The sequence below is a fragment of the Muntiacus reevesi genome, chromosome 4 (assembly GCF_963930625.1).
Source record: "Muntiacus reevesi chromosome 4, mMunRee1.1, whole genome shotgun sequence".
Taxonomy (NCBI): Eukaryota; Metazoa; Chordata; class Mammalia; order Artiodactyla; family Cervidae; genus Muntiacus; species Muntiacus reevesi.
Genome location: NC_089252.1, coordinates 70,813,286 through 70,828,546, shown reverse-complemented (window position 1 = coordinate 70,828,546; position 15,261 = coordinate 70,813,286). Strand labels below are relative to the sequence as shown.

The 15,261-nt window shown below is 45.4% G+C and overlaps 1 protein-coding gene and 1 pseudogene across 2 annotated transcripts in view; both read right to left on the bottom strand.

The window, feature by feature from the left end:
• The window catches only part of ITGA9 (integrin subunit alpha 9), a 350,067-nt gene that overhangs the window by 159,606 nt on the left and 175,200 nt on the right, over positions 1–15,261 (bottom strand). For both annotated transcript variants that reach the window (XM_065932998.1, XM_065932999.1), the window contains exon 17: positions 1,969–2,045. In XM_065932998.1, the coding sequence (XP_065789070.1) occupies positions 1,969–2,045 (77 nt within the window). The remainder of the gene's footprint in view (positions 1–1,968; positions 2,046–15,261) is intronic.
• Positions 14,036–14,521, bottom strand: LOC136167734 (ATP synthase subunit d, mitochondrial pseudogene; annotated as a pseudogene).

Below are 15,261 nucleotides of genomic sequence, written 5' to 3'. Positions count from 1 at the left end.
GCTGAAGTTTAAAATACACCAGTTGTAAGCCTATGCCTTGAGAGTTATTGCATGTTTCTGCTTGCCCTTCTATACTGGTGCCATGCCGTGAGAGGAATATACCGAGTCTAGGCCACTGGTTCCAGCAGGATGGTGAAAGACACATGAAGCAGAGCTGAACTGAGTCACTTGAGCCTCATGGAGATCCACCTCCCCTCTGCTGAACCCCAGATTCATAAGCAAGGCAACCAGGATCCAGCTGAATCAAGCCAGGACCAGCCAACCCTCAGTGGACCTACAGAGCCAGGAGGAAAAAGTGATTTTAAGCCACTGAGTTTTGACTGGTTTGTTACACAGTACTTTTCTGTGGTTCTATCTAGCTGATACATATGGGAGTCTGGGCCCTGGCCAAGCACACCAGTTGTTCTAGTATTATTGGTAACTGGGCCCAGAGAGCAGATCCAGTTCTGACCAATACTCTTAGGAGGCCAGGGTGCGGCAACAGAGCCAGCTAAGGATAATGACCACAAGCCTCAGGTTTTACTTCTTAACACATGAAGAGCACAGTGTAACAGAGATGGGTTTGACTGTGCACTGACAGGGAACAAGAACATCAGAACTTTTCAAGTATTAAACCTGAGAGGAAGTGAACATTTCCCCCCCCCCCCCATGAAGTTTTCAGTGATCTAAAATAAATGTCCACTGTATATAGTCTGCCTCAAGATAAAACAAATTCATATATTTTTGTTTCATGTTCCTTTTCCCCTAAAATACTTTTTGGAAGACTTTTCTAAAACTAAAAGTTGCAATCTGATAACTTATGAACCTTCCTTAGAATTGGTTTCTCTCCTAATTCCAGAAGGTCCTTCTTACTAATGCTTAAAAAATTCTAATATCCAATTATCAGATTGAAATAATTTTCTAAGCTTGGCAAAACATGTACAACTTTAATGTACTACACTAAGTTCTAAGTAAAAGTAATGTCAATTAATATTGAAGAGGTTTGGAGAAGTGTGTGTGTGTGTGTTTGGGGAGGTGGTTTACATCACCTTTCCCCTGATAAATGCAAACAAATGAAGAATTATCTTAGTATTACTTTCCTTTGATGAATAATAGATTATTTGTCAACAGAAGTAAAAGTGTCTAGTTCAGTTACTGGTTCATGATGGGATATTTCTTTCACTCCTCCCAAACTTAATTCTCACAGTTGAGGCATACAGTATGAATTTCAGAGGATACCTATCAACACCAATGACTATTGTTGAGAAATGGTAATAAATAGTATGGAGGTTAAAACTCTCTCAGAACGAATTGTCTCAAAAGGAATCCATTCTCTGATGTGGCTAACTGACTCAGGACCAGCGTCTTCATCCTAAAAGATGACCGAAATAAAAGGCTGACAGAGAGAAAACAGGAAGCCCTTTACAGAAGGTTCACCTTTAGCAGGGGGTCACGTCCTGTGGAAGGAAGCCCTGCTTCAGGAGAGAGGCCATCTGTCCCCTCATCAGGACAGCTGCCCCTCTCCTCCATCCCCTCCGGTCACAGAACCATTACTTATGGTTAAAGCAGATGCTTTAGGTGAGAAAAATTAAAAAAAACACCTTTATATAATAATAAACTGGATCATATGGGTTGTCTCAAATAGTTAAAGATTGGCAATTTCATATGGTTCAACTCAATACAGTGAGTAAACCTAAAATATACCTTCCAACATTCACACATCAAAAATACTCAGGAAAATTAAGATATATAAAATTCTAATTGTGAGATATGTGACTGTAAACAAAACCAAACCCAAACCATCCCCCCAAAAAAAACAATAGCTGTTGCTAAAATTACAGTATAATAAACACTTTCTTATACCACAACTATTCATTTTAAACCCGCCGACTGCATTTACCCTCTTCAGTGGGGAAATCTGCACATATAGACTTTGAGCCTGGAGCCAGAACTTCCTAGAACAATGTGGAGAAGCGGGCACCAGCTCACCTGGAGAGTAACAGGTGACCCTCCAGCTGCAGGTCGGCGGCACAGTCCTCGGATCGGCAATTCCTTTCAAACACGGTCTGTGAGGGAGACACGAGAGGAAGGGTGGGACAGGAGTCAGTGGCAAATAAGTAAATAACAGCCAATCACTTCCTTCCAAATCAGCGGGAATTCTTCCCGTGAGCCTGTAAGCAAACACACGTCTGTGCGCCCAGACTCGGGCACTGGCATTGAGCCCAAATACCGAAACACTGGGGTCTGGAGCAGAGAAAGGCTTAATACAGAGCCTAGCAAGGGGACAAGTGGCTCACGCCTTAAAACCTCTTGAACGCCCCAAAAGCTCTCAGCAAAGCTGTTTTAGAGGAGAGGTGAAGGAGGGGTGAGGTTAGCTGTCACAAACTTCCTCCTGAGGTCAGCTCACCATGTTCTCATAAACCTCCACCGGAATCAGTGTTATTCTCTGTCAAGGTCCCAAGGCTCAACTTCCAAGTCTAACCTCCGAGGGCCAGGCCTGACTATGAGGAGGGGTCGCCGAGCAGGCCCGTCCCCCTGCCCGGAGCACTGGTCCAGCCCCTAGCCCAGGTCGTCCCTCCAGTGCCCAGCCCAGGTGAGGAGGTGGATCTCAGCCCAAGACGCCCTCACGGATGGTTCCCCAGACCCGACCTGGCCGTCATCCTTGAGGGAGCCAGGCGTCCAGCACCCGGCAGCCCTCAGGGTCCTCAGGTCACCCAAGTGGGGGCTGGATTCCTCAGATCTTGACCCATGGAGATGCCCGCCATTGTTAGACTGCGAGGTGGGCGTGGGGAGAGGCTCACCACCTCCTCCAGGCCTGGACCAAGGCCAGTGGGTGGCCATGGCTACGGCTCTGTAGCCGGCAGGACACAGCCCTCGGCCTGTCCCCGGGGCCCAGCTGCCCTGCTGCCTGAGTCCAGAGGGCTGGAGGCCCAGGAGGCCGAGGTCCACCTCTTACTGCGCTCTCCCGCTACAGGACCACTGTCCTGCTGACCGTTGGCAGAGAGCGACCTCTAACCGTCACCCTCTCCGGTCTCACGCTAACCTGCTCGTGGTCTCGCGGGAACGGCTGCGCCCCCACCCCGCCCCTACTACAGTTCCCACAAGCCTCCCACCTCCAGGGAGCCGGCTGTCCCCACAGTGAGGGGTCCTCAGCAGTTAACCCGGAAACCCAAGTCGGGGGTGCCCTTGACCACAAAGCGCACCCCTTATCTGATACATTTCTCAGGCTATTCAAGTGCTACTTCAAGTAGTTTTTTCAAGAAAGGTACCCGATAGGTATTCTTCCCATCTTTGAGAAGATCTTCAAGTGCTCTCAGATAGGAGTGAATAATAACCCAGTCAAGACAAGAACTCTTAGATTACAGTCCGGACATTTCTCTCTGCTCTCCTGGGGAAGCAGATAATCTGTATTTGGGAAGGGTTCTGCCAGAGTGAGTAGATCATGTTATAATTTTAATTACAAACAGGAACGTTAAAGGCAATTATTAGATGCTGAGGCTGAGGGCCCACACCAGGCGGCCTCGGTGGGGCAGCTGGCAGTTATCTGGACGGAGTGTCCTTTCTCTAACAGGGCTGGGCCTTGAGGGCCAAACTCCACCTAGTTCCGGGACCCAATGCTCACTGTGCCAAACTGGACATCTTTCCAGGGGGCTTGCGGTGTGTGCCTGAACTGGACTTCTCTGTGGAGAGGGGCCAGGAATCAGGAGTGGCTCTGGGAAGGAGTTAAGAGTTTTCTTCTCTTTGTGGGACCCAGTGGGCCTGTCCATCCCCCCTCCATCTGCTGTCAGCCACTCTGATGTTTCAGGCTGCCTGCATCCACACTGACAGAGACTTCATTATTGCTAATTGCTCTAACCGCTTCAGTAGGATTCTGGAGAGAAAAGCCTGTGGTTGTCTTTCAGTTGTCATCTACATGCACTATTCAACTTCCCCGTCATCCCTCCTTGTAGGTGTGGATCCCCCTCCAACACACACAGAGAACATGGCTCCAGGTGACCTGCTTTCCTCCCAAAGGACAAATCCGGGCGGCTTCTCAGAGCATCCGTGTGGACTCCAGCAAATGTGTCGGCCAAAGAACAGTCTAGACCCAACCAGACGGAGTAATTTTGCTTATGGAAATTCATATTTCTGTGTCACATTTCCAAGAGAATAATGTGTCCCAGCCAACATTCCCTGCCTTGAGTGTGGGGGAAAAAAACTCATGAAAGCCTCGGGCAGAAAGAGGATATTCCCACATTCTTTTGGACAATACTGGGGGCTAGAAGAGAGCCAAATTTCCAAGATTTTGAGAGAAGGCATTTGTCCTTTATTTGCCATCTCAATCAAGGAGAGAACAAGAAGTGGATGTAAGGTCTGTATGAATATCTCAGGTGCGAACAGAAGGCTTTCTGAGGTTAGAAATGAGGAGAAACACAAAAAGTGGCTTCACCACCAAGATAATGAAACTTTGGGCTGAAGGGCCCTCACTGACACGCTCCCACTGCAGTCTTGCACCTTACTTTCTATTCATAATGTTACTTGATTTTCCCTAAGAGAAACTCTCTTCCCAAATCCTAATAAGCTTTAGACTCCACTAAACCCAGCTCTGCCCCTGGTCACAGGCTTCTCTTTGCAAGTATTTCTCCCATTTTATAGGCAAGAGATGGTCTGACTTCCCACCTTTGGAGGTAGAGTGGGATGGGTAGCAGGTGAAAACTGACAAGGCAGAAGGGACCTATAGCCACCCCGTGGCACACAATCTGGCAAGATCTGGTCCCTGCCCTCCTCAGCTCCATCACTAACCACCCCTCAGTCTGGCCTTATACCTTCACATCTCAGGGCCTCCCCACAGGCTGATCCCAAAGGCCTCCACCAGGTTCACCAGACATGTGTCCTCTCATCCTTCAGTCAGCAAACCAAAACCACATCCCTGAGCCCTCAGAGAGCTGGGACTTTGTCACAAGTTCTTGTAGTTCATGCACTTTTCCTTTGACTGCTCATCTTGACTGTAACTAATTTATTTTATCATTATGTGTTTCCTGTTTGTCTCCCCTGCTGAAATGATGCTCCGTGAGGATGGGGATTGTATTGATCTTCTTCACCCCCATGCGTGCCCTCAGAGGCTGGTGTGTAGAATCTGCCCAGTCAACAGTGGAGGACCCCACATGCTCTGAGAGATGAAGTAACACCTGGAATGTGAGCCAATGCAAATAACCTGCTCATCAACACAAACCTGTAGCTTCCCAGCAAAGTACTGTCCCTCAGCTACAAGCAAGTGCAGAGCCTCCCTGTGAGGAACTGGTTGCTTTGGTCAGACTTTCCCTTGTACTCTCCTCTCTATTTCCTGTCCTGCAAACCAACTTCTCTAGCTGTTAAGTCCTCCAATGTTGTTGAACTTCCATCCAACAAATGCAAGCACTGAGTCTGCCATATGCACACTCACACACACACACACACATTAGGTGTTTACACTGATTAGCTAAAATTAAGCACAAACTCTAGTGAGAAGATAAGCTCAAGCTTAGAAGTTAGTCCAGGACTCAATTTGTACATTTACAAAATGAAAAAATTAACAGCATCAGTGACTCTTATGAATCCAGATTAGCATTTAGCTCAGCGTGGGAGCTTGTGGCTATTACGTTGTTCTTGTTTTAGACATCACTGTGCATCACTGTCTACCCCAACAAATGTGAGTGACAATGACACTTTGTAAGAGTGAGTGCCATGAAGTTTCCTGAGTTGATGGTGCAGTAAGAAGACCACGGAAACAGAGTTAAAGTGACTCCGTGTGTGTGTGTGTTTGTGTGTAGACAACTATACATTCTAAAAATCAATGCACAATGTCTCCTGTTGCACTCTTTACAGTGTGACCCTGACCTCCTTCCACACAGAGGTGGGGTTGATACTCCACCCCTTGAATCTAGGGGGATTTGTGGCTGCACAGAGAAAGCAGTGCTTTGCAATTTCCAAGCCTAATCATCACAAGTACTCGAGCTTCCTCTGAGTTCTCTTGGGGCATTTGCTCTTACAATGTAGCTACCACTCTGCAAGAGAGCCCAAGCTTCCCATTGAGAGGCCCACATGGACAAAAACTGACCAGCAGCCGCAGGAGTCAGCCAGCACTGAAGTGGGTCCCCCAGCCCCACAGAGCTGCCCCAGCTGACATGACATGAAACAGAAGGAAGCTGCCCTGCCCAAGCCCTGACAAATTTCAAATTCATGAATAAAGTGAATGACTGCTGTTATCTTAGGCCACTATGTTTTGGGATAGTTTGTTATAGAGCAAGAGATTAATGGAATACTCCTCAACCTATAGCCTCCCCTACTTTGGGGAATGGTGTGAGCAAAAGTGGGCTGTCCATTCCAAGCAGTGGTAAAGCCTTGGCTTAGGCAAGACCCTCCCCAGGTTGGGAATGAAGTTGTCTTATAGGTAAAATATGAGGACAGCAGCAAATCAAGAGACTCCCGTCATGCATCTTGGAGACTTAAGTGGAAACTCAGAGATCCTGTACTTGGGTCCTAGACTCATCTCCCTAGGCAAGGGACAGTTTTGTTTCCCAAGGAACTGAGACACATCTCTGGGGCAGAAGCATGGGCAGACTGAAGCCTCAGAATGCTAGCTGATGGCATAGCTCCCAGAAGCAAGTATAAACACGATTTCTCCTGTTCAAAGTGGAAGGAGTACATGTTCTCCCTGAAGCCAGTGGGCCAAACTACCAAATTTTCAGTCTCTCTTCTGCCTGCTTCTACGTGTTTCCCTAATCCTCTGGGCAAACACAAGCTCTGCTGCCTAAATCAGGCAAATCCCAATCCAGCTTGGAAGCAGCCTCTCCTCTCCCTCCAGCCTCAACCTCTGCTTGGGAAAGACTTGTCAATTTTTTTTTAACCTGGAAGCAGCCTTTCTGGAAAATGGAAACAGAGCTAAGAAGCCACCATCTCTGATTCCTCTCTGGTTACAGGAGGTTAAATCCCTTCTTTCAACAGATGACCGTCTCCTCCGACTTTGTGCTCTGGACAACCAGCAGCCTCCTCAGCCTCATGGACTAGATCTCCACGCTGGCTCCTTCCTCGCCCTGAGTTTCACCTCAGTTTTTTCTGGAGAATATACCTTTCTTTTTGAAATCCTTTCTCCAGCTTCTCCCCCAGCCCTTACTGTTCTCCTTTTAGAGGAAGGTGGCCAGATTGTTCTGGAATGGGCCAGACAGTGAATATTTTCAACCCAGTGAGCCACGTGGCCTCAGCTACAACTGCTCCGTTCTGTTGCTAAAGCAAAGGCAGACATATTTAAAGAAATGGCCATGGTTGTGTCTCAATAAAACTTTATTTATAAAAACATACAGGCCAGATTTGGCCAGCAAAGTGTAGCTCACCCATTCCTGTTCCAGAACATTTGGATACTTGTTTCTTCGTTCCTTTTAGGTCATGGAGGAGGTGGGGGTTGAACACAATGAATTCAGTTCAGGCTACATTTTGCTCTGAAACAGAGCAGAGAGGCTGGAGCTAGCTGTGTTTTTCTCACAAAGCTGTGGCCACCAAGGCCTAAACAACCTTGGATGTGTGTGATGGCTCAATGGCTGCCCTGGTCAAGACTGACTTCAAAGCAGCAGGTCTCCCAGCTGCTTAAGCCTTGTAGGGCCCCTTTTCTCTCACCAAAATCTGCACTGGGAGAAAGAAAATGTTCCCTTCTGATCTAGCAGGAAGTAAGATTCTTAGTCTATCCCAGCTGTCACGTTCAGAGGAGGATCAGTTTCTTGGAGTTGGTGATACTAGCTTTAAAATATATATAATCATTGACATAGGTTAGACACTGTTTATAGGGTTGTTATGGCAACCAAGTCCCATGCTGAGACCTGAGAAAATAGGACAATTGGATTGCGTGGGAATTAATGCTTTTCAAATCCCACCCCAAGGCTATTTGTAAGCTAAAATGAGTGAGACATTTCCTGATGAGAGATCTGACATTGCAGAGGATCTCTGCCTGAACAACAGGAGGGACATTTCTGAACTGTAGTTCCTCTCATTGTCCCACATAAGTTCCCAGAGGTCCCAGCTATACGTAACTCACAGCTGCAGCTCCCAGCACCTAGCATAGTATTAAACATGTGTGTATATGTAAATGCCATGACCTGCGTGTAAGAGGTTTCTCTTTCCCAATTCTGTTTTAATGCTTTTTCCAGAATCCAAAGTCATCCTTGAAAGTGAAAGAAAGTGTTAGTTGCTCAGTCATATCTGCCTCTTTGCAACCGCATGGACTGTAGCCTGTTAGGTTCCTCTGTCCATGGGATTCTCCAGGCAAGAGTACTGGAGTGGGTTGCCATTTCCTCCTCCAGGGAAAGCTGTCCTTAATGTGGCACATTAAAGAGCTCAGGGTGAAAAATAAATAAATAAATAAAGAGCTCAGGGTGGTCTCAGGAATTTCAGCTCTACTGAGTCCTATACCCAAATGACTTAGCGTGGTATTTAAAAGCAGGTCACGCAGACAGACTTGCTTTCCAAAGAATAGCGTGTCCACAAAAATAAAGACAAATACTTTATAAAATTAAAGTTGAGAAATTCTATCTCAGGGTCTATATAAACTGTCCTTTCAGATTTTGAAATCATGGGAGGAGTCCTGTTGGTCTCCCTCTAAACAACAAATATGGCACAGATTTTGCTTCATGCCCCCTGCCCCATAACCTGGAAGGAATAAATGCTTCTCCCTTTGGGAACCCTTTGGTTTACGGCATGGCCCTGTGGTTGGGAGAACAACCCCTGTTGCCTGAAGGCAACATTTTGATGATCTAGTTCAAACCCTGTGATGACTGAGTGGGTGTGGAGCTGCTCACGGAGGGCCTGCCCACCTGGGCCTGCATCTGGCCTCTGGACCTTCCCAGGGCCCTTTCCAGGTCTGCCTGGGCCTGGGAGGCTTTTTCCACATCACATTTCATGTCCCTCTGCAACCTCAGTGTCAACTCTCCTCTAGGGATCTCCTACTCCCCCCTTCCCCAGGACCAGAATTTCTTTCTTTTCTTCTTCTTTGTGTGTGTGTGCGCTAAGTCACTTCAGTCATGTCCGACTCTATGCAACTCCATGGACCGTAGCCCCTGGGACTCTCCAGGCAAGAACACTAGAGTGGGTTGCTGTGCCTTTCTCCAGGGAATCTTCCTGACCTAGGGATCGAACCTGCGTCTCCCACATTGGCAGGTGCGTTCTTTACCACTAGGGCCACCTGGGAAGCCGCCTTCTTTTTTTGAAGGGCCAGAATTTCTTTGCCTTGATTCTTACCCTGGAATCATTTGAATTCTGTGCTTCATTTATTTATTTATTTTTTAAATAAAGTTACTGTTAATTAGTCACAAGATGAAGAAAACAGAACCAATGATTTCAAGGAAAAGGGCTGGTGCTGTCAGAAGAAAGGACGACTATGCTAGCCAGGTTCTAAAAGACACTGAGTCAGAGGTAGTCAGGCATTTAGGAATGAGAAACATGGCTTCAAGCTGGAGAAGATTCCTCCCCTCTCTGCAAGAAACTCATCTTAATGGGCCCCAGGCATCAGTTCAAGTAGCAAGAGCCTGGCCTTTGATTCCCTGAGTCATCTCAGAAGACAATGAGAGAGGGGCTAAGATTTCTTCCCCAGTTAGAGACTGTCCACCGGACATGCACCCTCGCTTGTTTACACATGCACGCCACGTACTTGTTGGGGAGGTTTTTAATAAGGCAGGACAATACAGAAGAAATCTTTACAGGCTAAAGATTTGGGTGAAGTCACTATCTTCTTCTGAAGAGTTTTAGAGAACCAGAACATACCCATTCCAGAAACTGCAAAGATAACAGTCATAATTCAGTTTGCTAATATTTTGCTGAATATTTTTACATCTACGTTCATCAGAGATACTGGCCTACCGTTTTCTTTTTTGTGTGCTGTTTTTGTCTGGTTTGAGATTAGGCTAATTCTGGCCTCATAAAATGAGTTAGGAAGTGTTCCCCTCTCTCCAATTTTTATAAGAGCTTGATAAGGAAAAATACTAAATCTTCTTTGAATACTAAAAAGAATAAAAGAAAGAATGAAATGAATCCCACATTAAAAAAAATTGCAAAGCTAAAATCTAACATTGAAGAAGAAACTGTAAAAATTCAACAGGTGACTGCAAATACAGCCTGGCCTTTGATAGTAGGTGTGTCCTCTCCTCTGCTCTTTGGATTAACCCTAACGGGAAGCCTGAGCTACAGACACAGCCAGACATCCTGATCAGTAACGCTGAACTACGTACTTGTTCTCCTCACATGTACCCAAAACTAGATGGTTTTCCCACATATTTCATCATGATGTCCTTCCTGAAAAGATTAGCCAGAAGCTGATGCCAAACAGATGATGCCTGTAAAAGTAGGACTAATCTGGCTGAAACAGGGAGGAAGGTGGAACCTCCTCCTCTACACCTTCTCCTTCTCCACTGGGCCAGCCTGCTCCCTTGAATCCAGGTGTGTGCCCCAGGCTGGATGGTCTCTGATACCTGTCCAGCTGTTATGTCTGGAAGTTCCTCCGCTCTCTCCTCCCTGCCAACTTCTCAGCTTTCCTTTCTTCTGCAGAGACTTTGTATATGATAATGAAAATAAACCTTCTAGTTGCAAATAATGGTATTTGAAGCCAGTTAGACACCTCAGCCAGGAAAGCATTACCTAATGTCCAGGCTGAACAAACAGTGAGTCTCCACGGGCACAGTGCTGGCACCCAATACATCCTGACATTGAGGGGCTGGGGTGGGAGGTCCAGATGGTGATGGTTTCCAGCACAATGGAGGTTCAGAGTTTATGGCTTTGACATAGCAAAATGTTAACATTAGAGTAAAACAGCTCACCTTTCCCTTGAAAGATGACAAAGTGAGTATTCTCAACACAGCCAATGCCTTTGGTTTCACCAGCCATGTCTCCTTCATCTTGGTCTTTGAAAAAAAAATATACTCACACATGCACAACTGTGTTGTGGTGTGGGAAAATCGTCCTAAATCACACACCAGGTTCTCCTGCCTGGGAGGAATTCTTAGAGAATTCACGGAGCTTATATAGAGCTTTGCTGAATCTGTAGTGGAGACATTCTGACATGACATCCAAACTCCATAAGAGGACCCAGCTTTGTGCTCTCTCAGAAGCGCTCTTTCTACTGCAATAGGTTTACTGAGCAACCTCTGTGAGTCAGGCAATGCTAGGTATTGGGGATCAACAGCCAAAATCAAAGTGTTACCTAATCTGGGTCCTTATTTGGAGGCTCTCGGGGAGAATCTACTTCCAGGCTTATTCAGGTTATTGGAAGAATTCATTTCCCCGTGGTTGTAGGACCGAGGTCCCCATTTCCTTGCTGACACTCATCTGGGAGCCTCTCCCAGCTTCTCAAGGTTGTCTGCATTCCTTGTCAAGTTGCACCTCCATCTTCAAAGCCAGCAATGGCAGGTTAAGATCTTCTCAAGCTTCATATCTCTCTGACCTTCTGTTCTACCACCTTCCTCCTTCCTCCAGGTGGAGAAAGATCAGGCCTGGCTGGATACTGCAGAATACTCTCCCTAGTGTAAAGCCCATAACCTTAGTTACATCTGCAAAGTCCCTTTGCCATGTGATGCATCACATTCACAGATGATGTGATGTCATCTTTAGGGTCCATTCTGTCTACTGCAGTGGGTGGCCTGGAAGCCCAGCCCCCACCAGGTCCCTTTGGGGTCCTCCTGAGGAAACCTGAGAGCAGTTATCATTTCCAAAGCTCTACTCCATGTACAGGGTGTGAAACGAGGGCCTCTGTCATCACCACTAGTATGCTCATCTGGAGGGGGAACATAAGGGCCCCAATGATAGTTTTGCTTCTTTCCCAGCACACAGGCCAGCAGGCTTCCCAGGACAGTTCCACCTTCTTTCAGCAGCTGAGACCCTCTAGGAACTATGAGTGTATCAGACAGGACCTTCGTGAACTGACCTGCAAGAACTTCCTGGGGCCTCTGTGAGAGCTCCTTAGTGGCCCCTGCACCCAGGCAGACTGTCTCAAGAAGATGTGATCATCTCCTGTACCCTACAAGACCAATCCAGTCCAACTCCCTGGTCAGTAACCAGGTAGCCTTAGACTGTTCAACAGTACCTCCAGCCCTGAAGGCCCATCTCCTTCCCTTCACTTCAGCCACAGGGAAGACCATTAGCATCCATCAGTCCCTTCTGTTAGTCAAACCTCTCCAGCCCTGAGTATCCCAATCCTACTTCCTCCATGAATCTCCCTCCAATTCTCCCTTCTGAATAGTTGCTGTTGTTTAGTATGTTAGGCATGTCCAACTCTTTGTGACCCCATAGACTGTAGCATGCCAGGCTCCTCTGTTCTCCACTGTCTCTAGGAGTTTGCTCAAATTTATGTCCATTGAGTTGGAGCATCTTCAGTTGGAAGAGGTCTCGGAGTGAAATTCACACACATTAGTCTGAATCTGGCTTTCTGCTCTGTATATGCTATTCTTATAGTCTCTAAGTCCACTAATACAGCAAAGTCTCATTTATCTTTTTATACAGGTCTTACATGGAGCAGACATTCAATTAACTGAACTGCTCTTAGATTTATAGTTCTTTTAAATACCCTTCTGACTAATGGATAAAACACTTGTTGTTACTTTTATATCAAATATTTCTTGAGGAGACAGACAGGCAGGTCTCTGCTCTCCTTACAATTTTAAGGTGGAAAAATGCACTCAATAGGCTGTATGTCCTACAGAGATTTTCAGGGTTAGAGCGCCAATATCCCTTGAGTGCCCAGAATCCCAATCCATCCTCAGCATTGGTGGCAACCCCACTATTCACTCAGACAGCCTGGCACCTACCCTGGAGGCCATTTTCTCCCAAGACTGTTCTTCACCCTGCAGAGGGAAGGTCTGGCCTCCTGCCTGCCTCACTCACTCCTACTCTCTGCCAAAAGCCTGGGATCCATCAGTAAGCCTGCACTTAACATGCTTTAGTCACTGACTACATGTTATATGCACTGTCTGTGTAGCTATTCCACCTGAACTAGACCATCAGTGGGGGAGGACTCTTGACTCTAAAAGATCACCATAATTTAACCTGCTCCATTGTGCAATCCTGTGCACCAACATGGGTTTGGTGCCTTTTGGTTGAAGAGACTATGGCACTTACATTTTAATGTTATCTGGCAAAATGAAGAGCTCCAATGAGCTTATTTCTTCCTGTGAAAGAGGTCAGATATTCTTTGTGGACCTCTCATATATACACAAGTTAAAAAACAGCTATGCTTCACATAGTGGGCCTAGCTCTCCCAACTTTTCTTCCCCTTAAACTGAGCCAACATCTGGAAGACACATGGACGAAGATCATTAAATTATCTTTTATATATATATAATCAGGAAAAGGAGTAAAGCAAGGATCACTCTCCCCAATTTTTTTCTCAGGCTCCGAGACAATCTTCTCAATCTAAGGACAATATTTTTCTTTCATTTCATTTTCAACCAAAGAATCATGTGGTTAAAACAATAACCTTCTACCCCATACCTCTCTATACTGAGTCCTCCTCTCAGGAGGAACCACTATTACCCACTGCAGTTATGTCCCTTTATGTTTCTTTGGATGGTTATTTCCATGTCCCTAGAAAACACTAGAAAATCCCTAGAAAAGCAGTAGTATCAATACTATCACTTCTTGATTTATTAGATTTAGACATTATTTCACTGAACTCCTTCCATGATAGATAAGAATTGAACTTACCTACATAAAGGTCCCCTCCCACCATTCACCTTCCTAGTTTTGACAGGTAGATAGATAGTTAAGTTACTCTTAGCTCTTCTATTGTCTCAAATGTTAACTGCATCAGACTCACCTAATCAGTTTGTTAAAACTAAGGTTTCTGGGATCCACCCCATGAGTTTCTAATCCAAAGGGTCTGGAGTGGGGCCCAAGAATTTTCTTTTCTGACAATATCCCAAGGGAGGCTGATACTGCTGGTTGGGTGGCCACACTTTAAGAAGCACTGCTCTACTGGTAACCTTTGCAATTCTTTTATTACTATGTGATTATTTTTAATGTCCAGAGTGTATAAATCGAGGGCCAGAGCTTTCTCCCAGACTTGAGTTTATAAGCTCTCAATTGGCTTGTGAGGCCAGTAGGGTGACTTCTTCTTGTCTAATTTGGTTTTTGGAAAGACTTCATTCAAGTTCTCAATGGTCATCTGGTCAAATGGAATTATGTTCCTCATTTTCTCCAGCTCTTTCTCATATTCCTGAATCCTGGTCTTTGAAAGAGACAAAAGCTCAGCACAACTTTTAACATCTTCTTTTTCTTCAGCGTCCACCTGGGCAGCATATTTATCCTTTGGTATAGGGACCTTCAGGGCATTAAACTTCTTCTCAAAGTCATCCACCAAGCCAGCCTTTGCCACGTTGGCCTTGGAGTAAGCCCAGTCGATGGCAGGTGGCTTCTCAGGCAGAGTAGCCAGCCTGGAGGTGAGGGTCTCATTCCAGGACTTCAAGGAGTTAGTCACGGCCTTCTGGTTTTGGGGGATGACCTCTCTGAGAGCTACCTGATCAATGGTTTTTAGAGCAAGTTTCCGTCCAGCCATCTTGAGATCCTTTACCAACCTGGGTAACCTTTGAAATTTTAAGTAATAAACAGCTTTTTACTGTTTCATCAGGTTCTATAATATCTCTTGGCTCACTAATTTAAAAAATTAAGATATTAAAACAACTTCTGTTGTCCTATATTAAACTCTATGCAGTAAAATTTAATGATATGTATATTAAGCACTCTAACCATAGCTCTGATTTGAGTTTGATTGTAAATGCTGAACACCAATAAACAGTGCTAGTATTATGGCCTCATGATTACTATTCACAGCAGAGTCAAGACAAATGTCATGATCACAAATCCTCCTCTACACAGATACAAAGTTAAACCACCAGAAATCTCAACTTTTACTTAAGGGGCAATGTTTCTAGTATTAAGATCCTTCTCTTTCATATAGTGTTTTACTGGCTTAACATCCTACCATGTTTTGTTTTATATTGAAAAACCATGACGTATTAGCCATATTTTTACTTTTCTGGGAGTTTTTGATTGCCTTCATTTTTTTTTATCCATAGAAAACATACATTCCATCTACACTGTATCCTGATTATTTGCTGCTTTCTTATCATTCTGTCTATGGCCGGCTTCATTCTTCTCAAAGTTCATTAATCCCTTGCTCTAAACTGATCAATTGTTTTTTAGACATGCTACACAACTGCAACCCTGGAATTTCTTATCATTGGACTTCTAAGAGTTTGTTCTCACATTCAACATTTTTCTCCTTCTAGTTGTCAC